This window comes from Synchiropus splendidus, chromosome 6, assembly GCF_027744825.2.
Source record: "Synchiropus splendidus isolate RoL2022-P1 chromosome 6, RoL_Sspl_1.0, whole genome shotgun sequence".
Taxonomy (NCBI): Eukaryota; Metazoa; Chordata; class Actinopteri; order Syngnathiformes; family Callionymidae; genus Synchiropus; species Synchiropus splendidus.
This window is the reverse complement of record NC_071339.1, coordinates 6724381-6751378: the sequence shown is the minus strand read 5'-3', so window position 1 is coordinate 6751378 and position 26998 is coordinate 6724381. Positions and strand designations below refer to the sequence as shown.

General features: G+C 44.8%; 4 protein-coding genes across 7 annotated transcripts; 2 read left to right on the top strand and 2 right to left on the bottom strand.

Annotated features, from left to right (window-relative positions):
• Window positions 1–399: 399 nt before the first annotated feature.
• On the top strand, window positions 400–10417 carry smarcc2 (SWI/SNF related, matrix associated, actin dependent regulator of chromatin, subfamily c, member 2). Of its 4 annotated transcripts, none has more exons than XM_053867631.1 (26): window positions 400–527; window positions 1823–1942; window positions 2067–2152; window positions 2547–2622; window positions 3232–3324; window positions 3526–3595; window positions 3667–3736; window positions 3801–3876; window positions 3962–4206; window positions 4283–4407; window positions 5182–5235; window positions 5407–5444; window positions 5518–5648; window positions 5748–5819; window positions 5895–6008; window positions 6808–6961; window positions 7035–7151; window positions 7211–7273; window positions 7340–7598; window positions 7663–7824; window positions 7886–7944; window positions 8013–8145; window positions 8239–8402; window positions 8466–8600; window positions 8749–9097; window positions 9731–10417. In XM_053867631.1, exons 1-26 carry the CDS (start codon window positions 417–419, stop codon window positions 9784–9786), a joined length of 3132 nt encoding a protein of 1043 aa, XP_053723606.1. In that variant the 5' UTR covers window positions 400–416; the 3' UTR covers window positions 9787–10417. The 4 variants fall into 4 exon arrangements, with proteins under 4 accessions (XP_053723606.1, XP_053723605.1, XP_053723607.1 ...); XM_053867630.1 differs by having other exon boundaries at window positions 2541–2622; window positions 7889–7944; XM_053867632.1 differs by having other exon boundaries at window positions 2541–2622; window positions 8013–8133.
• A 957-nt stretch (window positions 10418–11374) lies between these two features.
• myl6 (myosin, light chain 6, alkali, smooth muscle and non-muscle) lies at window positions 11375–13622 on the bottom strand. Its single transcript, XM_053867633.1, has 6 exons — window positions 13533–13622; window positions 13281–13308; window positions 12380–12523; window positions 11939–12112; window positions 11683–11760; window positions 11375–11612 (listed from the first exon to the last, which is right to left on the bottom strand). Exons 1-6 carry the CDS (start codon window positions 13533–13535, stop codon window positions 11584–11586), a joined length of 456 nt encoding a protein of 151 aa, XP_053723608.1. The 5' UTR covers window positions 13536–13622; the 3' UTR covers window positions 11375–11583.
• Window positions 13623–14311: 689 nt separating this feature from the next.
• Window positions 14312–16612, bottom strand: tsfm (Ts translation elongation factor, mitochondrial). Its single transcript, XM_053868656.1, has 6 exons — window positions 16445–16612; window positions 16060–16212; window positions 15416–15544; window positions 15221–15343; window positions 14923–15004; window positions 14312–14766 (listed from the first exon to the last, which is right to left on the bottom strand). The coding sequence occupies exons 1-6, from the start codon at window positions 16490–16492 to the stop codon at window positions 14366–14368; spliced, it is 936 nt and encodes a 311-aa protein (XP_053724631.1). The 5' UTR covers window positions 16493–16612; the 3' UTR covers window positions 14312–14365.
• Window positions 16613–18040: 1428 nt separating this feature from the next.
• Window positions 18041–21426, top strand: endou (endonuclease, polyU-specific). Its single transcript, XM_053868617.1, has 9 exons — window positions 18041–18109; window positions 18175–18297; window positions 18375–18497; window positions 19132–19303; window positions 19377–19582; window positions 19648–19761; window positions 20807–20913; window positions 20992–21134; window positions 21202–21426. Exons 1-9 carry the CDS (start codon window positions 18055–18057, stop codon window positions 21314–21316), a joined length of 1158 nt encoding a protein of 385 aa, XP_053724592.1. The 5' UTR covers window positions 18041–18054; the 3' UTR covers window positions 21317–21426.
• Window positions 21427–26998: the final 5572 nt, after the last annotated feature.

The following is a 26998-nucleotide window of genomic DNA, read 5'->3' as shown; positions in this document are numbered from 1 at the left end:
TTCCATTCAACCACAGGACACAAAGTTAGGCATCAGCGCCTCTGAGCGCTTCAGCTTTTCGCAAGAAATTCATTTTAGGAAACGTAAAACCCCAACTATGAGGAATAAAAGGCAATAATTGATCTGTGACGCTAATTGTTTTCTTTGTACATTGAATTGAATTGTGATTAGATTGTCACCCCCAACATAACATTAAACATCAGAAAATTATAAATGTAAATTATTATTATTAAATATTAAAATTGTTCGGCTCTACCTACGTTTTCAGCTTTGAATTTGGACTGGGATTTTCCATTTTACCAAGACAATTGCGTCCTCTTCTGTGCAGTGACTTCCACCGCAACACATTTTTCCTGCAGTGCGTCACTCTCGCCACTGGGAGGCAGCAGACGTCGAGTGGTGTTCTGCAGGCAAAGATGGCGGTGCGGAAGAAAGACGGCGGCCCGAATGTAAAATATTTCGAAGCGTCTGATACCGTCTCTCAGTTTGATAATGTGCGCGTCTGGCTGGGGAAGAATTACAAAAAGGTACTGAGAGCATGTTTTGTCGTCGCACTCTCTCGGGTCTGAATAGGGGCGGTGAGCTCAGAGGTAGAGGCGCTGACAAAGAGAGGAGGGAGGGAGGGAGCCGCGGAGCGTCCAGCTGTTTGAATCCCTTCAGCCGGGATACAAAAGGATGCTGAGCCAGAGGCGGCCTCGCACCCACCCCGGCGTCCTCCACCGAGCCGCGTGTCATTCCACTCGGTATCGCCGTTGGAACTGAGGTCCGGGTGGTGTGTGTGGATGTGCTGGTTTGGCGTTAGCCGGCCACTCGGTTAGCCAGCTAGGTGGCTACGCAGCTAGCGGTAATGCAGCTCCAATCCAGATGTTGGCCGTGAGCAGACATGGCTGCTCCAACGCCGCACACACTCTGGAATCAGTTTGAAAACACTCACACTTGCACTTATACCTATAACTTGGAGAATGTAAACGTACAATCTTCGTGGCTTTATGTCACCTTATTGCTGCTTATTTATTTCCATTCAAACCGTTTTTGGGCTGCTGTGTTTCAAACCAGATGGTGTGGAACTGAGCCCTGTTTTTCAGACTCAATTGAACGATGAGAAGACTTTTTTTTTCTCAGTGTGAGCCTGTGGCAAATAGTAAAAGCTGCTCTGTGGTCATGTTGCTGACCTTCTAGTGATCACGGGCAGGTATTGGAAGACAGTGTCCCGGGGGCTTTGGGGTTCAGACGACAAAGTCACATGAGGCTGATGGGTCTGACACAACAAACTGGGAGGCATGTTTTATGGTGCTGTCCGCCACGAAAGCTGATGATGCAGCGGTACACTGGCCGATTGCTGTATGAAATATATGATTAAAATGCAGTTGTTGTCTCATTTTTTTGTCTTTTATTTGTGTCTTCATTGTGTCAACATCAATATACAAATCTGGATGTGCAAAGGAAAAAAAAGCTTTTTCATGAGTCACCTTTTTCAAAGAAACATTTCTCATTATTGATGGCTCATATAGAACTTTAGCCCGAGAATGATTAAAATGAGATCAAAGTGAATGAATGATGATATATATATGTGTGTGTGTGTGTGTGTGGTAATTATCAAAAGTAATTCGTTACGTGTTTTTCCCCCTCAAAAAGTACTTAATTCTAAAAATGTAAATAAAAAAGACAAATTCATATTCCTTAAGTTAAGAGTTGGCCTGTTTGGCTTCTGAAGATTCCAAATATCCATCTACTTTGTCTATCCGTGTCACCTTCTACTTGAAAATAAAGTTAGATCCGGAGCAGTTAGTGACCTCCTCTGTCTTCCCTTCACCCCTCTCAGTACATTCAGGCTGAGCCTCCCACCAACAAGTCTCTGTCCAGCCTTGTGGTGCAGCTGCTCCAGTTCCAAGAGGAAGTGTTCGGTCGCCATGTCAGCAATCCCCCTCTCACAAAACTGCCGGTACTTTCTCTCTCATCCCAACTGATGCTATCACCTCTCCTCCATTGTGAGGAGAATTCGGGGCTGTCTAATTTAATCTAACCCCAGCATGACCTGTGAGACTTGCGTGCTTTTCTGTCCTCAGATGAAGTGCTTCCTGGACTTCAAAGCAGGGGGCGCTCTCTGCCATATTCTGGCTGCTGCCTACAAGTTCAAGAGCGACCAGGGATGGTAAGAAGTTCTATCCATCTGAATAAATTTGGTCTGAATATGTCTTGATCATGTAGCACCGTCTGCGAGGCAGGTCAGTCGGCTTTGTCCTTTGTACTATTAAATGTATTTTTATTTTAATTATTGAACTCACTCGGTTCATTTTTGCAATATGCGTTTCTTTAAGAAAAGGAAAAAAAATCGTTTTATTCTCCATATTTCAACGACAAATGTCGTCCTTGCCACATGCAACCAAATTATGTTATTTTTGGTATAAAGACTGAAAGAAAAAAGAAAATAAAAGCAAAACTTTTTCCTAAACAAATTTTCTCTCTCTTGAGGGAAGTCCTCTGGAGCACTTTGGCTACTTTGTTGTTTCTTGTGTAACTCCAGTCTGATTTCCTGGTAGGCGCAGGTTTGACTTCCAGAATCCGTCTAGGATGGACAGGAATGTTGAAATGTTCATGACGATCGAGAAATCGCTGGTGCAGGTGAGTGTCATTTGATGCTTCATATCCATGGTGAAATCGTTTAATGATGCTTGCTGTGGCGCAAATTCACATGTGTAACATTATTTGTGTTGTGCTTACTTTAAATATTCACATGTGAAGGAGCTTTTCATTCAAACATTTTAAGGATTTTAACTGGAAATTCAGTGGCTCTAGTGAATTTTATGGGCGCGATGTCAAACTGGACATCTTGTCTACAGAAACTGAATATTTTTGCCTCATTATTTACTAAACAAAGTGGAAAGGTTTCAGCAGAGAGTCAGAAAATGGAACTGGCAAATTCACTATGAATTGCTTTTGACATCATTGGCTGAGGGTTGAGATTAAAAAATATCCATGTTTTTACAGTGAAATATAAAGTATCTGCCTTTCTGTCACATGATCAAATTGAAATCAGTAAAGGTGGAATATTTGTGTCTTCTCAATATGTCCAATTGGCCTTAACGGAGAAGGAGAAAATGGGTCAACTGGAATAGAATTCTGAGTGGAATAATAATCATATTTAATAATGATTTTTAATTTGATTTGATTTGATGCACAGTAGCTGATAAAGAGTATTAAATCAGCAGAGTTATGGTTATTATTTTTCAGAACAACTGCCTGACAAGACCAGTCATCTACCTGAGCTCTGAAATTGAGCCGAAACTTCTGGGGAAGCTGAAAGACATCATTAAAAGACACCAGGTGAGACAGCCATGAAGTTGAAAAAAAAATACCTTGAGGAGAGCTTGTCAGTCTCGCTGGTCGCACCTGTACTCCATGTCATCCACATCCTCATTGGTTGTCTTCCTCTTTTCCTGAAGTGTCCGTCTTCCGTCCAACATGTCTCCTAGTTGCGTGCAAATCTACCTCCAAGCGTTGTGTCACTATCATGTCTTGTTGCAGGGTTCTGTCACGGAGGACAAGACCTCCAGCTCCCACGTGGTGGTTCCCATCCCCAGCAGCCTGGAGGAAGGTGCTGAAGCAGAGCTGATTGTTAAAACCCGCTGTAACTGTCTAACAACTTTTCCTGTTCTGACCTTTTAGAGGAGTGGGTGCGTCCAGTCATGAAGAGAGATAAACAAGTGCTGCTCCACTGGGGATATTTTCCTGACAGGTGAGTGAGTTTAAGGAGAGCAACGTACCAAACATCCACTGTTCTCACTTCCCTTGTGCCGTAGTTACGACACTTGGATCCCTGCCAGTGAGGTGGAGGCAGCAGTGGAGGATCCGCCAAGTCCAGAGAAACCCAGAAAGGTAATGGATAGCGTGCTCAAACACCACGGCTGGTTTTGTTATGGAATATTGTGAGTGTCTTATCTGTTACACATGATCTTTTCAGGTCCATGCTAAGTGGATTTTAGACCTGGACCAGTATAATGAATGGATGAATGAGGAAGACTATGAAGTGGGAGAGGGCTGCCCAAAGAGGAAGAGGATATCAGCCAAGACACTGACAGATGAGGTGACCACACCAGACGAGAGGAGGGATAAGAAGCCTGCGAACGCCAAGAAGAGGAAGCGCTCCCCTTCACCGTCTCCCACTCCTCCGCCTCAGGAGAGCAAGAAGAAGAACACCAAAAAAGGGTCTGTTGCCTGTCCTCCCCCGAGTTTTAAGAAACGTCTGTCTTTCTTTCTCTTCATCCTGCACCTGTCCTGGCAGGCCGACCACCCCGTACACCAAGTCCAAACGCGGTCAGAGGGAAGAGGAGCAAGAAGATCTCAGTAAGGATTTGGATGAAGCGTCCCCTGTCCCGGCTTCTGAAGAGGGGAACCCAGCCAAAACAAGTGCGTAGAGTTTACGGTACCACCTCGCACCATGTGATCTGTCAATCAAACATTCAGAAAGGAAACAGGAATTGCAATTCAGGAGAGAAAATAGGCCAAATATACACATAAATGGCCAGTTAAACTTCTTGGTAAAGTTGTACTTTTCAGTGACTCTTTTGAGTCATGAATTATGGATTAGCAAAATCGTTAGATTACACATTCAGACATATTATATTTAAAACAAACACTATTTCAGCCTATCTACTTACTGAAAGCTCAATCTTTAGTTTCAATTCACGTAGAGCTCCCAGACAGACGTGATACAACAGCGACCTCTATCGCCTACCTGCGATTTTAACCTACGACACTGGCACGCAAGCTTCAAACTTTCTGACTCGCGAGTGACAGGCGAAGTGTATTATTATTGTATGGAACCACCTGAGCATTGTCTACGTGCCCTAGTGTAACCACAGTTCTATGAAAATATGCTCCGGCCTTGACTATGGATTACATATGCAGCACATATGACCTACAACTGAAACACCAACACAGAAACAGCGATACTCAGATCAAAACAATTTGTCAATTGACCATTGGTTTCTGACTCAGCTGTCCCTCTGGATACCCCACTTTTAGGCCCCCTGGAGAGGTTCTAATCCTGTTATCCTACTGTTCATTTTTCGCACACCTTCAGATGAATCTTTGAAGGAACTTTACCAGGAATATCAGAGCTCCTAACATACTCTGCAGAAGTGTGCTCGGGTACTAAACGTCTGTGTGTTGTGTTTGAAGATAACACGAAGAAGGAGTCTGATTCGACGCCGGTGAAGGGAGGAACAGACATAGGTGAGACCTTTTTACATCCATGTGGTGCCTGCTATTCCTTCTTTGTTTTGATACTTTTAGTCGAGGCTTATAAATATGTTTTTAACTCAATCTTCTAATAGTGCAGTCACGCTCATGATCAGCAAATGAAACAGCGATTTCATATTTAAACTGTGTGACCTTTTCCTGCAGACGAACAAGAGGACGAGTCCATGGAGGTGGCTGGGAAGGTGAGTCGGACTTGTGTGTGTGATGAAGACTAGAAGCTCTTGTGGAAGATTGTTGACAAGTGTTCTCTCACAGGAGGAGGAAGAAGGTTCCCCGAGTGTGAAGGGCGAACCGGTGAAGACTTCTGACCTTCATGAGGACAACGTGACGGAGCAAACTCACCACATCATCATCCCGAGCTACGCCGCATGGTTTGACTACAACAGGTGAGAAGTAAAGCTGCAACAGGTCTCCGTTTGTCTGAGAAACTCATTCTTGAGTTACGCTTTATAGATGAGCTCTTATTCAGACATGCCTCTCCTCAGTGTTCACGCCATCGAGCGCCGGGCCCTGCCAGAATTCTTCAATGGCAAGAACAAATCCAAAACGCCCGAGATGTAAGTCCGCCAAGGCTTGGGACTGGCATGAGACAGGATTTGACTTGTGTTCTGTTTGTGTGTCTTCCTCAACAGATACCTGGCGTACAGGAACTTCATGATTGACACCTACAGATTAAACCCTCAAGAGTATCTGACCTCCACTGCCTGCCGCAGGAATCTGGCAGGAGACGTGTGCGCCATCATGAGGTGGGATGTGGGACTTGCACACGATTGTCAGATTTATGTTGTGTGACAGCCAGGAGACTTCAGCTACTCTAGATAGTAGAAATTGTGCTTCAACATCTTCTCAAAATTGATCCTTAATACTTTCACTTTTCACACAGCTTCTCTTGTATCTCCTACTCTTCCTGTCATTTAGACAAATGATTCAGCCTTGTTCGAGTGACCTTCAGTCTGCTTCTCCTCTTCACTCTCACTGTATCTTCAGCATACATCGTGGTCCACTGAGACTATTCTTTCATCTTGGTTGTTTGGTACCATAGCAACAAGACATGCTGTGTGTCACACATGTTCTGCACATCTTTCACAGACGTCTCTGACTTCCTCACTAAGAACTTGCTTCCTCTTGTAACTAGGGATGGGCGATAACTTATCGTACACGATAAGCACACGTGATCATGACGAGACCACAACGGCGTTTGACAGCCAACACCGGCGTGTGACAGTTGTGGAGAGTGTGATGGACTTTGGTTCATGATGGTAGTTTGAAACTTATTTTTAATACAGGGAACCTTTGATATATATATCTATATATATAAAATAACTATTGTTATTGCCGAAATTACAACATTTATCGCGATAACTTTTTTTGTCCGTATCGCCCATCCCTACTTGTAACCTAACCCTCCACTGAGCCCAGAAATACAGCCTCCTGATTGGTCCAGACCAGGGAGCATGCCAAGATCTTTGGGGTTCTCCGAGTCACGTGACTCATGTTACATGGGTTAGACTGAAGAACCCTGAAACCCTCATCCCTCACTCACAGAGTCCACGCCTTCCTGGAGCAGTGGGGTCTGATCAACTACCAGGTGGACTCAGAGAGCCGGCCGACGCCGATGGGCCCTCCACCCACCTCCCACTTCCACGTCCTGGCAGACACTCCTTCCAGTCTGGTGCCGCTGCAGCCCAAAGCATCGCAGGTCCAGACATGTGATCGGTGAGCTGATGAAGTGCTCGACTTTTGTTTCAAACGTGTGTGTCGTCCTCCCGCAGACGCCGGGCAGCCAGCCCATGATGCCCTTCCCTGATAAAGTCAAAGACAAGCCAGCAGATCTGCAGAACTTTGGCCTGAGGACGGACATGTACAGCAAGAAAACCGGCTCCACGAAGGTTGGTCTCCAACTCATGACCCTGGTAAGGCATGTGGTCACCGACGCTTGTGTTCACAGAGCAAGAACGCAGCAAGTTCCATGAGAGACTGGACGGAACAGGAGACGCTTCTACTGCTGGAGGTACCGACGGTCCCGTACTTTCCTACTGAACAGGACGTGATATGACAACGCCCTCGCCACCCTCAGGGCTTGGAGATGTACAAGGACGACTGGAACAAAGTGTCGGAGCACGTGGGCAGTCGCACGCAGGATGAGTGCATTCTTCACTTCTTGCGGCTGCCCATTGAAGACCCCTACCTAGAAGATACCTCCTCCACTCTGGGGCCGCTGGCCTACCAGCCGGTACCGTTCAGTCAAGCAGGGAACCCCGTCATGAGCACCGTCGCGTTCCTGGCCTCGGTCGTGGACCCGCGCGTGGCCTCAGCCGCGGCCAAGTCTGCCCTGGGTGAGCCGGGAACCATCCCCACACTGGGAGTCCAGCAAACTCAAATGGCTTCTGTCGTCACCAGAGGAGTTCTCCAGGATGAAGGAGGAGGTTCCTGCAGCTCTGGTGGAGGCTCACGTGCGGCGGGTGGAGGAGGCGGCCAGGGTCAGCGGACGACACGATCCACTCTATGGGCTGGAGGGAAGTGGCATCGCCGGGACTGGTCTGGAGGACGGAGAACGACCAGGTGGGAGCGGCGCTTCCGCAGCCAGATTCCAATGTCTAACGCTGGCTGATGTTGTGCTCAGAAGAAAGCAGCGAGGAAGCGAAGAACGACAGTCAGGCCGGCGAGGAGAAGGAGGCGAAGGTGAGCAGTGGTTTGGGTTTTTGTTTAGCTGTCTGTCGATTCTCAATTCTTTGGGATGATATGCGCAGGAGAGCAAAGAAGCAGCCGTGGAAGAGGAGGAGAAGCAGACGGAGAACGGGAAGAAAGAAGAGGAGCGAGGAAGAGACTCGGAAGGGGAGAAGGACGCAGAAAAACCAGAGTCAGAGACGGGTATGGAGCACGGTTAGTTGTTGAAGCTGAAGATTGTGGCGGTGCTTCAAAGAATTTATCCACCGATAAGAGGAAACTAGAGTGTCGAGTGTTCGTTTCCTCCAGGTGAAGGGGAGAAGGAGAAAGATGGGAAAGAGGAGTCCGCAGAAGGACAGAGGGAGGCCGACAACGACGGAGAACGAAAGGCAAAGGTGGAGCGTGAGGTGGGAGAGGGCAACCTGGCCACCGCCGCCGCGTCCGCACTCGCTGCTGCCGCCGTCAAAGCCAAGGTACCGCCAGCTGCCGCGCCACCCTTCTGGTTCTGTTGTCCAACTCCTCTTTGCCCCGGGCAGCATCTGGCTGCTGTGGAGGAGCGGAAGATCAAGTCTCTGGTGGCTCTGCTGGTGGAAACACAGATGAAGAAACTGGAGATCAAACTGCGACACTTTGAAGAACTGGAAACCATCATGGACCGGGAGAGGGAAGCTGTGAGTGATGCTTCACTGGCTCGTGAAACTGTATCTCTTATCATTTCTGACTCATTCAGCCTCTAAATAACAGCTCACAGGTCATGTGATAAGGTGTTTCAGATGTTGGACAGGGCCTGAACTGAACTGTGAGTCTCTCCGTCATTAGCTGGAGTACCAGCGACAGCAGCTGCTGGCCGACCGTCAGTCATTCCACATGGAGCAGCTCAAGTACGCCGAGATGCGAGCTCGCCAGCAGCACTTCCAGCAGATCCAGCACCAGCAGCACAGCCAGGCAGGGGGCGCTCACGCCAGCCAGGCTTCTTCAGGCCACGCCCTCCAGGGCCCCTCCGCAGGTCAGCAAGTTCAGTCCACACCAGCACCGCAGCCGGCCCCGAGTCCCGCTCCCCCAACCTCAGCCGCCGCAGCCGCGGACTCCCAACCACCAGCGGGGGCCCACGCCTCCCCCCCGGGCCACGCCCCCCCTGCCCACTCTGGTGCCAGTTCAGCTCACCACGGTGAGTGATGCCACTCTGGTTTGGTAACATTTATTATTCGACAGATGAAAGAGGAAAATAGTCAACTAAAAAAAGCGTTATGTTACCGAAAATACAAGAATTTACCATCTAGAAAAAAAAAAAGTCTGCTTGATTGAAAAAACTCACAAAAAGAAACCAAGTCCAATCCAAATAAATAGAATAAAAAGGGATTGTGAGCAAAATAGTGCCATTAAAAATAATAATAATTAAAAAAAAACTTGAAATAAAATGGGAAAATTCTGCTCCTAATATAATGATGTTGATGCTATTTACATCAACATTAAAAAGTCTAAATTGGACTGCAATATTTATTCATGTGAAGAAAAGTGAAAAAAAATTGAAAAAGAAGCAGAATTGAGGCTCAAGACAAAAACAAAAAATACAGCATAACCATGACCACTGGAACAAATACAAATTATGAAACTGGACTCAGATAAAAACACAGTAATACACAAGTAAATGCACAGTATATATACTAAAAATAAAACAGAAACTAAAGCTCCACAAAATCACAAAACCAAACAGAAACTTGTAAAATGATGGCCACAGTGGTAAAAGAAAACACCACCAGTGTTGACCCTCACACTCCTGTCTATCCTCCCTCCACAACAGAGCCCAGCTCCGGGGACTCGCTGCACCCGTCGGCTGCAGCTCCAGCGCCACAGTGAATCTGAAAGACTTGAACTCCACCTGTTATCATCTGGACCCATTTATTTCACGTCTTCTTTTCTCCGCCGGGACATTAGAGAAAGACAAGAATCTATGATTGGAGCCCTTTTGAAAAGAACAAACAAAAAAACAAGAATTGCCAGCTAAGATTACCATCCGCAGGAAGGAGGACGCCGTCTTTTGTACGCCGTCGCATTGGTTGGACTGAAGGTACTCATTGATGTGAAGAGAAAGAAATGCACTTTTAATCTTTCCCCGAGTCTGTGGACGGCGGTGAAGTTGAACCTGAGCACTTATTTTGTCTTGAAAGCGCTTTCAGACTGAGGGAGATTTCTTTAAAAACAGGGTCAGACAGTGGCTGAAGCGTCACCGGAAACATCCACCATTGATCAAATCTTCTTCTACGTGTTGGATTATGGGATGGCGTCAGTGTAGTTTCTAGCTGTGAGGAATGTAGAACTGAATCTAACAGAGTGAAGATCGTCTTCTGTGTTAACCAAAATTCTCTTTTCTCTCATGTATCTGGTGAGTTCTGTCTCAAGTGTTTTTGCACCTTTGAAGAAGAGTTGCGTCCGTCATATCCGCAGCCTCATCTTTCCTATCGATTTTTTATATTTTTTTACGACATTTCCATCATATTTCTTTCATATGTCAACATCGTAACTGTATATTCTTACCTTTGTAGTCGATATTTACCTTCCACAGGCTAGAAGTGTGTGTGTGTGTGCGCGTGTGTGTGTGCATGAACTGATAACCTTCTTTACCATACAGTTTTATTTCTGAGGCCATTTAACGGCGAAGATAAAAAGAAGAAGCCGACTCTTCTTCCTGCCAGTATTGCCGACCTCAGCAGTCGTGAGTGACTTCTTTTGTCAGTGTTATAAGGACATCACGTGGGTTTTGTGATTTGAACTAATAGGTGTCTGTTTGGTTTCTGTACGTTCTCCACTCCGCTGCGAAGCGTCGTGTCATCATCACCTCCACTAATTTGGCCGTTTGTATCGAAAAAGAACAGATCGGGTTTTCATTACAAAACGATGAGAAAATAAACATGTCAAGGGAAAGTTGTTGTTTTTGTCTTGATGGTAGATGAGGTACTGGAGTTTCACATCGAGATCGCTCTCTGAAAATTCTTGAGTAGTTAGATAAAAATTCATGTATTCATTTTAAAATATTTGTGAGAGCATCCAGCCTTCAAAGTCTCACCTCCTTTGTCCAACACTGCCGTTTTTAAATGGGTTTTTTTGATAGTACCGAGACTGGGTGGGCTTGATCACACTGCGCCACTGTGTCCAGAAGAGTTTTAAGACTCAAACTTTTATCACAAGATTTGAGGCAAGTTTAGTGGTTCATGTCCTGCTGATATAAACTAAACAGATTTCACCAGCATTCACTGTCACGCTATCTAATTTGCTTAAATCTAAACTTGCTGAATTTTTTTTGTTATGTATAAGGTAAATGTGGTCGCTCACTGTGGAATTCAATCCCTTAATAGTAAAAGGAAATACTTGTCTCTCAATATTCATCTACTCCGTCACTGCCCTTCAGTAGTTGCCAACTACAGACTTGGGGAGTAAAAAAATGAGATTTTTCAACCTTTTGTTTCTCATTTATTTAATAATTTAAGTCAATAACAATGGAAGGAAGACTGAGGAGTCAAGGAAGAAATAGTACCTCGGGTCTGATATTGAACTTCAGCAGACATAGAAGGCACTTTATAAATAAAACAAAAAAACAATGCAGTGAAAGATGACGGAATAAATTAAGTGAGGGTGATGGATGGAGGTGTGGAATCTTCAGCCGCTCATCACCATCCGCACAAGTTCTGTGAAGAGAGACGCAATGAGAGTGGACGTGAATAAAGCTGTTTCTGTGTTTGTCTCTCGCTCTGTTACCTTCGTAGTTGATGCAGCCGTTGGCGTCCTCATGTCCAGCGAGGAGAGTCTCCACTTCCTCCTCTGTCATCTTTTCACCTGGAAAGCAAAACATGTTTGTACAAGTGGCGCGTGGGAACAGCAAGTAAAATATTGTCTCTGGACATCAAACTTGTTTCAGCACGATTTGATGTTTCAGCTAGGATTGAATTCCCTCATGAACGTGACGGCAGGTGTTTAGCGTTTACTCTTGGAGCCTGAGGACTGGCTGCCTTACCCAGTGTGGTGAGTACATGTCGCAGCTCAGCTCCCATCACTGTGCCGTTCCCTTCCTTGTCGAAGACCCTCAGACCCTCAATAATGTCCTCGTAAGAGCCCTGGTCCTTGTTTTTGGCAATGGCCTGCAGCATGGGGAGGAACTGCTCGAAGTCCAGCATCTTGTAGTTCATGTCTGTAGGAGGGCGTGACAACATCACTAGAGATGGGTAGATGAGGTTTCATGAAACATTGTCCTGATATGCGGAGGCCACCAAATGGCACTGTCTGCCTTGAAATGTTTGGACTTGACCTCACATTTCTAACCCAAAAGCGCCACCTAGTGGCCTCTGAAAATGAGGACACCGTTTCATCAGCCCTGCAATACTGTTTCAGCCACCAAGAAGATTCTGAAAGACGAAACTAATGTTTTGGACGCGCTGTTCATGGTTGAGGAACTTGCCTTCCAACTTTGGGTTCCCCAAAACCTTGAGCACCTCAGCGTTGATCGGGTTCTGACCGAGCGCTCTCATGACGTCACCACACTGGCTGTAGCTGATCTTCCCCTCGCCGGTTCGGTCAAACAACAGAAAAGCCTCCTTGAATTCTTCAGAGCAGATAGAAAGGTTCAAATCAATTTCCAAAACCACATGAATTGCATTGTGCACAAGAGGAAAACTGGGAATAAGATGCCTCAAATGCAGCATTTTGGACTTGATGATAACATTTAAATAAATAACAACAATGAATGCTATTAAACAATAAGTTTATTTTTTTTAAATAGTCCTATAGTTGACAAAAAATGAGGTGTTTATAATTTTACTGTCTGTTCATTTAACCTATTCCACTCCACACTTCTTCTTTGCTGATGTTCCATGAGTTTGTTTACATCAATGTAGAAACATTTCCGTCTTTTATGGTGTAATATTTTAAGTTATTTATCATGATTCTGCTCATTATCATTTCCTTTACATGTATTGGGTTATAATCAAATTGTATTGTTTATTATTTAAGTCCATCATTAATGCTTTGTGTATTGAATTGAAGTGGTGTTAACAAATGCAGAAGCACACATGTCAAACAAACACCTTTCTTAAACTGGTTTTAGTGAATGCTGCATCATTTTAATTGAACATTGAATGTCCAAAAACCAAATACCATAAAGTCGGAAATAACCTGCGTCACTAAACAAAAAAAAATCTGCAAACATTTAATGAAGTGGAAACGTTATTTTGTTGGCATGTTGCATTTCTACAGGCTCATTCAGCAAAGATAAATCGGCCAAAACTTCCATTTCAATTATAACAGTCATCAACCTAAACCTAGGCATTTTCAGGTAAGAGCGAGGTTGAAAACGCACTCACCCAGGATCTGGTCCTCGGTGAAGTCAGACTGAGAAGAAGGTAGAGAGAGGTTTTACTCGAGCTGGATCATCCGCCATTAAAGCTAAACAGTTAAGCTCAGTAGCTTAGCATCTAGTCACCATCCCGGCGACGCGCAGTTCACTCCATAACTACGAGGTTTACAAGTGCGCAAAATACACATTCGTGTTTGAAGACATTTTAAATGTCACCGCATTCGTGAATGAGAGGGTCGTTACGCTGGACTGGACTCACCATGTTCGCAGCTTGAGGGATGACAAGCTCAGCTCCGAGGCTCTGGAGGAAACACCGGCTGCGGCAGCCTCACATCCACCGCGACGTCATCACCGGCTGCTGCGCGCCAGCCAATCACAGAACAGGACCGTCGGACGCGCTGATTGGTGCTTGGGTTGTGTGAGGGAAAATGACTAGAACAGTCAATTTTGTGATGCTGATATTTAATCTGATGTACGCTGAGCGGTTAGACGCGCGGCTTCCAAAAAAGATGGCCAGCATCATATCAACGACCCGGAAATGTTTATTTTAGAGCCCCATTTTGGACAGTTAGATAGGTGAAGACACGTAGACAGCATTTTTTTTGTGGTGGATTTAAGATCCAGCTATGGAATTGCCTTGTGAAGCTAGTTTTCTAGAGCAAAACAAAGCTATATCTCGCTGAATGACGTCCTTACGATATTAAATGTGTGTTGGAGTCACACACTACACAGCAGCCAGATGGCTAACATCAGTTTGTACCGATTTGTGTGGCCCAGATGCAAACTTAGATGCTTGACCAGCCCTTTATCACTCATCTTGGGACAGAAACCAGGTTTGTAGTTGTGTGCTTCCACTGATGTGCTGATTTTCTTTCTCTGCCAACACCAGCTTATGTGTTATTATATTATATATATATTATCTTCTCTTCAACAAAATACTCACAGCGTCTCATAAAAACAAAAATGTATCAATACACAATTCTTTCTGTACATCACTGCACATGAAGAAATCAACATAAAACCAAAGCTTTGTGTTTTTATTTTAGATTGGTCATTTCATTGGTTGATAATGTAAATATGATTTTATAATTATTACTGCGCCTGGTCTTCCTCAGTTGCTTTCTCTCCACATTGAAAGCGAACAAAGTCGAGCACCCGAGCCTGCTGGCCCCTAAGATACTGAGCCACAGTCCTGCTGGGGTCTCCGAGGAAGACCTGAGGCAGCAGACGGGTCTCGCTCTCGCCACAGGGAAGGTCGTCCATGTTGCCCAGAGACACCGGGGCTTCTCCCACCACATGCTGTCCCAGCTTCCGTCCTAAAGTTCCTCGCTCTTCCTCTTCTCCTCCCTGGAAGACCACCAGCGCGCCATAGCGGCCCATCACTACCTCCGTCTGGCCGCTCACGCTGCCGTGCACGTAGGAGCCGATGCTCCACTCTGCAGGGACACTGAGCGAGACTGCCCGCCTCACGGACATGTTCTCACCCAGCTGACCTGCAGGACAGGAAGAGGCCATGAAGGCCACTGAATTCTTCTTAAACAAAAATCTTACATAATTTCTCAACACAGGCTTACAAACGGACTGGAATGTTTCCAGCACATTAGCACTGGACGGATTCACAATTTAAAAAGCAATATGACGTCACACACCTATAGCAAAAGCCACACGGTCGGCCAGAGAAGACCCATCTGTCACACACAGTTTGCTCAGTTCTTCGCCAGCAAGCAGACTCTGAAATCAGCGTCAGCAGAGATTCAAATGAGAGCGAAGTCTCCTTTACCATCACTACACCTTCAACAAAAATTCATGAAATTTATTGTTTCTCAGAAATCAATCAAATCACAATGCAGTTAAAACCAACCACAGGCACATTACATCTTGTAATAGTAAAAGACGCTCATCAAAACCTTGAGAGCAACTTTGGCAATAAAATGACCGTGTCTCTACCTTCACATAACCGTCCTGGTGTTGGCTTTTACTTTGCTGATGAGCCAGAGTGGAAAACGCCACGTCCTTGACAAGCTGCTGAAACTTCTCATTCCGCGCAACAAAGTCTGTCTCACAGTTCACCTGTCAACCAAACCAAATAAGCCAAGTCGTACAGACACAAGAGGTTGATCAGAAATGCATAGCTGGCCTCACCTCCACCATGACTGCAGCTTTGTCGCCCACAAACAGACCGATAAGACCCTCTTTAGCCTTGCGACCCTCCAGTTTGGTGGCTTTGCTCCAGCCTTCCTTCTTCGCCTGCTCATGAAGCCAAGCCTCTGCCTGAAAGTAAGGGAAATTAAATCATCACAGTTGTATTTATTTATGTGAATAAACTTGTATACCAAATTATACTGTCAATTAAGATACAGTACGAAGCCACGACGGGGAACTAGACAGTTGGAGTTCGAACAAATCGGAGTTCAAACAAAAATTTTGAGATTTTTTTGCTTCAGAGCTGGACACGCACCGGGCACCTCTTCACTTCTGGAGAGACATCACTCACTCGGCAACCCCTCCCACATGCAGCGGCCACACACATAGACGAACAGCGCACCTGCAGCAGACACTCTACATTCACTCCTACAAAGACAAACTCCAACCACTGTCCACCAAGCCCATCATCCATGCAGTTGTTCCACAGGGCAGCACAGAACAGACCATGGATCTAAGAGCCACAGCCACCAGTGACCTTGACATTGTTGCCGAATAGTTACTTTTGCTTCAATGCCTGTGCAGCCGACTGCTTTGGGGCAAATGAGAGACTGTGGAATTCCCAAGTGATTTTGCAGACTCACCTGTGATATGTCATTGTCAAACTTCTCGAGGGCTTTCTTGCAGTTGATGAAGGTGTATCCGGTGCTTTTCCTCAGTTTCACCAGCAGACTTTTGTCGGCTGCGAGCAGCCTACATCCTGCGTGGAACGACTGGACCTGCTGCACGGCGCTGGCCTCAAGGTGAAAGACACAAAAAAAGACTTCTAACAAATGCCAACATGCATCACATGAACCACTGCTGTATTCGATCAAAACCGTTATATCAAGACAGAATACGAAATGAGCAGAAAGACGGCGGCACAAACGGGATTTGGAAATGTAAAACGCTAAATAACAGTCCAAGAAACGATCAAACAACACACAAAATAACAACAAAACATTCGATCCAATAATTCTGTCTAATTACCTTCGGCACGTCCCGAAGAACCGCCCTGAATATGAACGTTAACGACATATTCGCAGTCAAAAGTGAACAGACTTATGGAACTCAGAACGTCATTGACGCTACACGCTGCTGACGGAAGCCGACGACAGACAAACGCCATGGTGTTTGGGAATGACGCCCTCTAAAGGCAGGGAGTGGACACGCACTTCTTCCTAGTTTCGATCACGCTCATTCGGATTTATTTATCAACTATAAATGCAGTGCATTCACGATAAGATAACAAATAAATACAAGAATTATGAAAGATGTATTAAGATGTAAAACAGCCAATTTTTGTTATCCTGTAAATGACATCAGAAAGGAAGATGATAAACGTAATTCAAGACGAACATAACAGCGCTGTGATCCAGTGCAATATTACAATAGATAGAGTCAAAGCAGACGCTCTCAATTTCTCTTGAATACAACCATGGTTCCATTATAAATATGGCGAACTTGACACAAGGTTTAAAGGAAAAAAACTCTAAAAGAAGGTTTATATATAGTAGAAGGAATGGCAAGAGCTGAACTATAAAACAATTATATTGATAATATTTTATTGAGCAATAGTTATAAATGACTCTTAAGTCACACTGTAAAAAAGTATTGCAATGCCAAACAAACAGGAAACAATACAATCTCTTTAAAATAGTATATCTTAACCCACAAATATTCAGCAGAGTTTCATAATCCGAGCCTTTGCATAAATCGTTTGAAATATTTCTACTCCCTTAGAGGCCATTCATTATGACCACTGAGTAGGTGGCCCTTCTTGTACTATAATCGTCTGATTGAAAGAGGTTGTGGAACCAGAGGCAGGATATGAACTTTGAAGTTTGAGAAGTGGTTGCACACCTGAAAGTAAGTATATATATCATTTCAAAAACGAATCTGTCTCACTTCCATTGTTGCGACTCCACTGTGATTCCGACTGTTTCAAATGCAATGTGCTTTTGTGACAACCCTGGCTACACACAGTCTGCTGCTGTGTCGAATGTTTCCTTTGTGATTCTAATGACCAGGCACTGGCACATGACCGCGGCGTGAGCAGGAAAACACACAGTTGAGCTATTCTAGGTATTCTCAGGTCCCTTGTATAAATAAACCCTGTGAAGTTCAACATCTGCTTCTCCCAGCATTTGAACTCTCAATAAAACATTCAGCGTTGATCAAGGACATGGACCTTTTGACTTCAGTCATCATTAATTGATGTACATTTATCCCATAAAATAAGCAATTGTTAAGTCTTAGGCTTGTTAAGTTAAGCACTGTTCATTTATTTCCAATTATTATTCCAATGTTATTCCATCTATACCAGGGTCAAAAGGCAGGGCACACCATAGACGGATCAGTGTTCTGATCTTGGGCACATGTGGACTGACCACCACTCACATATCCACTCAAGATCCACTTATCATTTTGAGTAATAAATTAATCTGTTGTGGATTGTGTTAAAACTGTTTTTCGAGCAGATGACAGAGTAGGTTGGGCCGGCCTCTTTTCTGAGTCTTGGTTGGCCGAGGTGACTAGCTATAAAAGGGTGGTGCTGACAACAGACACTCTACCTTGTTTCAGGGTGCTGTGGAGGCAAAATGAAGGTCCTGGCTCTTGCTCTTTGTTTGACGCTAATAAGTCTGGGATACAGCAGTAAGTCCTTGATAATCTTCAGCAGTACTTGAAGTGTTGGGTGATTATTCCTGCTCCGACTCCAGACACACTGGACTCCTGTCAGGGTCGCTGTGGATACGGAACAGACAGCAACTTCTCCTGTCAGTGTAATCCATCCTGCGAACGCTTCAAAGACTGTTGCTCAGATTACGTAGAATTGTGCAAAGGTGAAGGACGAAAATCCTCTACATGCTTTTCGAAAGATCTAACTGTCGACATGCATCATCTGAAATGTCTTTCGCAGAAGCCTCTACCACTTGTAAGGGGAGATGTGGTGAGAACTACAACAGTCAGAACAAGTGTCACTGCAACTCCAAGTGCCAACAGTACAACAACTGTTGCAACGACTACGAGGATCATTGCGACGGTGAGTTATACCAAGTGAAACAATTCCTCAGTAGAATGATGTCATCATAGATAACACTGTCAATCACACTACATTCAGCCACCTTTCAGTGATTCTTTCTGCTGCATCACTTTCCTTGTTAGGGTCGCCATTTGGAAGACCCTTTTAAAAATGTTCACATCACCTTTTTATTTTGACACTTTGTTGTACATCAATCTATTAATGACAGCATATTTTTTCTCATTCCCCTTTGGTTTCACATCTATTACCTTCAAGGTTTCATGCTTCCAAAACTGCACATCACCTTCATACACATGTATGTCCAGCGTTATTCACAGTTGGCCGCTAGAGAATGATGTGTAGGAGGCTGTACTGTATGTTGATCTTAGGTGGCAGCAAACAGCTCATGAGAATGAAGAAAGGAGTCCGTATTAAAGTTCACTCTTTATATGAATTTTACAAGTGAATATTCCTGTGTGCGTGGCCCAGGAACCACAAGATAATTGAATGAAATGTCGACGTACAATTTTGCTCAACATGGATGCATTGTCATTTATGATATTTGAAATGCAATTCGCGAGCGCTGCCAGTAGATGGTGGTATTACACACGAATACAACAGAGCCCAGCCTCTCCATCTTTCTGTGCCTCCACAGGTGACGAAGGTGGTAGCGGTCCTGAGATCACAGACGCTGAGCTCAAGAAGATATCTGAGACTCTCTATGCCTTGGACTCCAACAAAGCTTCAGCCTCTGACCTCATCATTGACCCTCAGACTCTGGTCTCGGACTCCCAGACCAGTTCACAAAATGACCTCTCCTCCAAGCCGTGAGACTGAGAGCTGAGTTTAGTCAGAGTCACACACTACAGGATGCATGATAGACATGACTGTGTTTGTTAGGTTGTTCCGGTACCTGAACGAGGAGCTGCTCTTCTCCAGGCCAACATACGCTGCCCTGCGGGCTGTGTTGGACAACTACAACCGGATGACAGGACAGAATGAGGACTTCAGCTCGCAGCAGCTGGATGAACAGGAGAACTTTGTGAGGGAAACCATGTCCAACACAGAGCTGGGCAAAGAACTCTTTATGTTCCTCCACAGCAAAGGCAGGTCAACTCATCCCATCACAACCGTTGGAGCCAGATATATTCTCTACCATCTGCACTTCCAGGCGTCTACACTTCAGAGGAAGAGTTTCTCCATGACCTGAAGATGATGTGGTTTGGCCTCTACTCTCGTAACAACAAGAAGATGGACTCCAGTGGGTTTGAGCACATCTTCGCAGGTACTCAGCGAAAACAGCATCGATGTGTAGGAGACATCTGTTTCAGCATTTGCAGGCGCGAGGGGAGACACAAGCACATACAGGCAGCCTCATGATTTTGGACACAGAACTTCTGAGCAATGAGCTTTCCTCGCTCAAATATATAAACTGCGTCCCGTGGGCCGCTCAAATAGTGGATCACCATTGGTTTTATTGGTGATAAGTAATATCTGACCCAGCTGTGTCCATCAAGTCGACATCAGGCACGTAACAACACAAACATCTCGCATCACTTGGGTGCTCCTCAGTTACTTTAATCTACCTTGCATAGAACGGCATGGTGTGTCCCAGTGAGGAGGTAAATAATAGTTACTGAACGTAACTTCAGTTCTATGAATACGTGCGGAGCCCTCTAACGGGCTTCGCTAGAGCGAGTGACAAAAGGAGACGAATGGTGATGAACAGGGGGATTTATGGGGAGAGGTGTTAAACCAATAGCGAAGCCCGTTAGAGGGCGACGCACGTATGACATAGAACTCACCCCTACTGCCTTTGCTTAGGCTAGAAACCAGTACAGGGCGGAGCATGTATAGAATAGAAATGGTGTTACTTGGATGTAACTCCAGTTCTGTGAGTACATGGGGCGCCTTCTAACTGTTCACCCAGCTGGGTCAGTATATAGCAAGTGAGTAAAGTGCCTCTGATTCATTGGAAAACAAATGTATTTTATCTCACGGCACGCTATGAAACGGTGAGCTAGTTGCTGAGAGATTAGCTTCATTACATTGAAGCGATTGTCGGTGCATTGTCCCAAGATGTCGAGTTGAATTAGGCTGAAGATAAATAATTTAAATAAAATACTGGATGCTCAATAGACACCTAAGTTTATTTGTATATTTGGGTTTAGCAGTGCTAAATCACATGCTAACTGTCAGAGTGGAGCTAAACAGCAACTAGCTCTCAACTTTTTGATAAGCAGGCCATTTTATGTCCATGATAAGTATGACAGTATTTTTATTTTCAATCTCAGTAAAATCTATAATCTCACTAAAACCTTCCTGGGCAGGTGAAATCAAGGGCGGCAAAGTGTCCGGCTTCCACAACTGGATCCAGTTTTACCTGCTTGAAAAACGAGGACTTCTCAACTACTACAGCCACAGCTTCAACGGGCCTGTAACCGAAGTTCACCTCTCCTTTAGTCCCAATTCCCGGCTGATCTGATCTGAGCTTTCCCTTCCCTCCTGTTCTCAGTGGACCACCTTCCCAGACATCCTGGGTATGCAGTTCAAATGGGACGGTTACTACAAGCAGGTCGGTTCTGCGGTGATCGGCTGCAGCCCCGAGTTCGACTTCGCCATTTACAGCCTCTGTTACATCACCCGACCTGGAAAACAGTGAGCGTCTACTCAGAGTGTCTCACCTCAGAGACGTGGGTTCATGCTGCATGTGGTGTGTCGTCAGGTGTCGTCTCAGCATTGGAGGCAAACAGCTGATCATCCAAACGTACACGTGGGACAACTCATCCTATGGAAATGGAAAGAAGTTCATCGGCTCTGCCTTTCCAGCGTCTCCCTGAGGCGGTTACAGGACAATGAGAAACAACCGATTTACTAAATAAACCAGCGTCGCTGTGTGTGTACATACTTACAGCACCACATGAACCTGAACCAGACCTTCATGACTGAAATGAGAGTCTTTAAGTTCAAAAGATTTTTTCGTCCGTATCAATCACAAATCTGAACTTCTAAGCAGTGGAAAGAGTTCTATATTCTGGTGAAACATCTCACCCAGACTGGTGCAAGAGAATGCGTCTGCTTCTGCCGGGGCCACGATCAAACTGTGCCTAATGGGGCACAAAATGGGCGTTTACACACTTGTGGTGGGCACAATACTGACACCAGCTCTTGAGGATGACGAGGGTGTGTGTGCTCAACACAATCACTTATTGTCTTAAAAACGGCGTTACAAAGACAAAAAAAAAGAAAACAACAGAAAACCAAAACAGTCTTTTGCGGTATGAAGTGCAGAAACAAAACACATTAACAGATCTGGTTCTGCTTGACCTGCTCTGAACAGTAGCCACCAGCTAAACCTGTTTTTATCAGCTGCGTGTGTGTGCGTGTGTATGTGTGTGTGTCCAGCTGGGATGGGGGTTTACTCTTTCACTCATCTAGGGTGACTAACAGGATAAATTTGGGTCTGCCGACCGAACAGGGGACACACTTGCAGCTCTGTTTAAAGAAAGTATTACAGGAGATGAATCTGCCACTGATCCTATTGTCGCCGTCTGTGTGCGCTCATGCAAAAGACCAGCACAAGAGCCGTCGGTCGGAGGACGACTCCGCCGATCGCTCATTCACCGGCTCCGGGCCTCACAAGTCAGAGCGCTGAAGCAACAATTAGGTTTAAGGAATTTTCAGGCTCGGTTTTGTCAGACCATATCACAGTTTGTTGAAATTAGAAGAGTAAATCTCCTCTCTTTTCACCCGGCACTCTCTTTAAAAACCCAAAAGGCTTCAAATTAAATCACACTGGGGTAAATAAAAGAAAAAAAAAAGATTCAATTGTTCCTTTTGTGGCTCACACAACTTCATAATCGAATTATAGCTGGCCACCCGCCAGCGTGTCCTCGCATCTCCCCCAAATTGGCTTCTTCTGGCAGATCCCGTGAGCCACCTGACTTTTGTTTTGTAATTATATTATCCCGCTCTCGCTTTAGCGTGTTGCGGCTAATGGCTGCGCGGGCTAGCCCAGCTGCACATGCAGAAACAAAGCTGCTTATGGCACCAGACAATGAACCCGTGCAAAAGGGACGCCTGAAGGCGGTCAGCCAATGAGCACGCTCAACGGGGGGCCAACTGAGGGGTTTAGGGACGGGTTAAGGGGGGTCGGCGGCTTAGTCGGAGTGGGGGTCACCGTTTCTCTGGCGGTATGGTCCGCCACTGAGATGGCGAAGTGGCCGACACATGGTCAACATCACCCCTGTCTCTCTCGGGTCTGAGCCGGTCTGGAGGGAGGCTCAAGTGTGGCTTAGACGTGGGTCATTTCTAAAGTTGACGGGGGACCATGAAACTCAGAGTTACGTTCATTCTCTGCCGTGCTCTACTATTCTTTACAATACTTTTGATGACCTTATTGTCATTACTATGAGCCTGTCCCTCCTATTGACCCGGCAGTCAGGCGCTCCAAAATTAAACCTGCGCCGCATTGGTCAATCCACTGTGGCAGCGCTTGAAAGCCACCGCAACACATATCATTTATGTGCGCTACAATGTCAGCCACGGAATACGCAGCGCGTTTATTCCAAACTGTTTCTAACTCCATTTTACAATTCATACATTCAAACAAAAAGAGAAAAAAAGATAGAATGAATAAACCTATACAGTGCTTTAACAAAAAAGACCTTCTCAGGTGAATGACTTTGTGTGTGTGCGTGCCTCACTTAACAACACAGGCCCACACAATGGTTTAGAAGGTGAAAATGGAGGCGTAAGAAGGTGACAGGAATTGCCCTTTTTATTCCTTTTAAATGTAACCATCGCACAATATTTGTGCTGCCACATTTACGTCAGGTCCAGTTTCCCTCCTTGTTCTGGTTTTACTGTGGCAACTGAACCTGTGCAATTGATAGAAATGTGAAATGTGGAGCATTTCCTATTTTTACATTTATTTTTCATCTACTTTGGGATCACAATCAAATTCACAGCTGGATGAATGTATATTTTTTTACTTCTGTCTAAGAACTACTTGGTGGACCGTCACTCCTGATGTGCCGTGCTTTACAGCACATTTTTTTTAACTTTCCAATGATCATCTCTTTTGATACTGAAATAAAATATATACTTCTTCCACACTGAAAACCATTTTAAAAAGTCCTCAACAACATCATAAAACTGATGCTGATCAGATCGCGTGGCTGAACTTAGCAACACAAACACGAGCGCTGACACACACGAACTGCCACGTTAACTTCTCTCCCAGGACTTCCAGGGTGACAGATGGACTAACACTCTCCTGCGCTGTCACACACACATATACACCGGGGATTCAGAGGAAGGTCATGGTCGTGTTTGTTTCCCGGAGTTTTATTTCAGGTTAAACAGCCCAAATCAGTGTGAATGGTTCAGGTAAGTACCAAAACCGTGGCTACGAGTGCTCGATCATGTAGCGTGGCTTCACGTAATAACTTCAGGACCAAACAGAAACAATTGAAAAATGAACGATGAATGTAAAGTGAGACAAAGTGGAACAAAGAGCACCCCAAAATTACAGTTAATCCTGTGCTCAGTTTCATAAATAGTGTGGTTGGAGCTGATAATGGGGACACAAGGCCTCAACTGGCATATTCCCCCGCTGGTTCCACTCTGGGGATGCCAGGCCCGCCTCTGCTATTCCCATTTCAGGTTGCAGGTGTGGACTACTCCACTCAGAGACCCCGAGGGAGAGGTCAGTCAGAACAGGCCAATGGAAACTTTGGATGTGCAGAAAACCAATGATATGTGTGCCACTTTACTGACACTCCATCCATGCTGGCAAGTGAAGTTCGAGTAAGTGAGTTCATGATCGCGGATGAGCTGCTGGATTGTCAACTTCTCCAGATGCCCAAAACCCTACTCTCCAGATTCTGAGGTCAGAGCTAAATATCAGTCGCATATATTTTATCCTGAAGTAGTTCCAGCTTTGAAACCCACCATCATCCCAAAATCATCAAGTTCAGTACAATACAGTCAGGACAGATATGCACAGTTTGAACCTCATATTTCACATAACATAAAGACAGTTTTCATAAAATAAAAGCAGCGCACCAACAGCAGCTTCCTGACCCACTTTTGGGTTCTGACCCAGTGGTTGAGTACCACAGCTCAGCAGTAAATGTTTGCCCATCTTAGTTCAGACATGCGAGATGACCGTTGTCATCCTTGTATCCCAGTGTTATAATCCAATGAAGAAACTCACTAGTCAAGCTGCACAAGGAATGGTTTGACATGCAGAACATAAGGCTGGCATCTCAAATGAAAGGCCCAGTCTTGCCTAGTATTAATGGCCTGGAGCTCTTGGGACTAAACCAAAGGTTTAAATCGAATTTGTCGATTCTATATCAGTTTTGGAAAATCTATAAACATCAGTCCTGTTCAGTGACTTATAGTTGTAGTGTCCTCCCCTCCAAGTTAAAGATTTCTAAGTAACTGATGACCTGGAAGCATACAAAAGCAACAATTATTTGTTGTTTCTGATCAAGCCAGACCAACGATGGTGCCTACGTGGGTATAGAAATTCTCAAAAGCAAGGTCCAGGGAACCAATCTGGCCCACCAAGTCATTTAATGTGGCCGGCAAATACTTTGAATAGTTAGCTCAAAATGATTTAAGGAAACTGTTCAAGCACTCAACTGAAAGACGGGTGGAAGGCAACTCAATGAAAGACAGTAAGGCGGATACACATAAGCAGTTTGAGGACAAAAGAACAGTGTCTGTTGTGTTATTAAGGTGGTGGTTGGTGGTGAACTACAGAGATGTTAAAGCTAAAATTAGCCTCCTGTAAATAAAACAGAAAATATAATTCAATTCTTCATTATATTTCCTGCTAAAGTAATGCTAGGTGTTGACAGTGCAATATATAGAAATGTGGTTTGCTCAGAATTCAGGCTGAAATACTGCTCCCCTGGGTGACAACCCTGATGGAAAGCTTAGCAACCCTGAGCTGCAGCATGATCGAACCAACCCTTTTTCCCAGCAACAGAATAGTGCCCCTTGTGGAGCCCCTCATCCTTAATTTCTTGAGAAAAATAGTTACTTTCTCATCAGTTCTGCCCAAATTAATTTTGATACCTGACCAGTAGGGCAGCGCTCACAAGCCCGCGCCCTGGACCATCCTGCCCATCATCGGCGGCCCCATTCATCCAGTGTTGATTTGTTTGGTTAGCATCTTTTTGAACTGTTGACTGGTTGTTAAATGGCCTTGTTAGTTAGCGTGACATTTTGCACTGGCTCACACTAAAATACTTGTGCTACATTTGTTGTATAGTGTCTTTTTCACTTGCTGATTGTGTATATTAGATTTCAAATACATAAATATTCCACTCAAGCCTGAATCTGAGACAATTTAGGCAAAAAAAAACCATCTTGCATTTTGTATAGTGCATGATCAATTATCTGAGTCAAACTATGAAACCAGGCAAGGAAAAGCATATTGGCTCCACTTGTTCTCATTTTGTCGAGGGGTTCAGCAGTATATGGGATATTTTATTCATATGCTTGCTTGCCTTACTTTAAGCTAGTTTGTCCAGTTGACTGGATTCAGCATCCTGCCTTGTTCACATGGTGCCCAGTTGTATTTTAAGTTAAGTTGTGTGTTTGTTTCAAGCATTGCGATGACGGTTAACCATTCAAGACCACATGCTTTTGAACATTAGTGCTTCTGTATATAAAGCAGACAAATGAACAAAGTAGTGCTGTGTATAGGAAGACATTCAACAGGGCTGACAGTAAGAAGAAAGATAAGACAACAACCCTAACCATCCGGTTGGTATACAGTACTGCTGAATGATAGCAGCTCCCTTGTCTCACCGACTTCTTCTTCAACCACAATTACATAAATACAGCATGTGGCATGCATGTTGTGCGGTTCCATCTTTAAAGTTATTATCAAAAATATGCTGGTTAAAGCAAACATTTCCACCATTACAAGGGTTGTTTATGTTTAGGGATGGAATTTACTTGTTTTTATTTGAAATTAAAAGTGTTTATTTAATTATATTTAATATCTACTCTCTCATAAGTATATTTACATTTGGTCATTGGGCATGCACACGTAACTGTAAAACTGCATCCTTGTATTTTTCATCCGGATTAAATAAAATATTTTGGCTGGGATGTAAAGTGCTGTCTTGTTCTGAGACACCTATTTATATAAGTTTCCGAAATGTTTAATATTAATTTTGCGTCCCTCTGACAAACTCAACAAGTGTCTAACTTTTGCACCAAACTGTTTTGCCACAAGATTAGCACACACACAAAAAAAGTCCCGTGGATACCCTCCTAAATCAGCGCTCGATCTGCGTGGACGAAACTTGCTCCACAGTGAGGAATGAAGTCCACGAACACCTGCTCCCACGCAGTCGCAGCCTGTCACTAGATGTTAGCATCAGCCGCGCAGCGCGTCTCCCTCCGCTGACAAAAGACGCACACACACACGCGCACGCACACACGTCGATCCACGGGCCTGCCACGCGCGGGCCACCGACGTCAGCGGGGGGCGG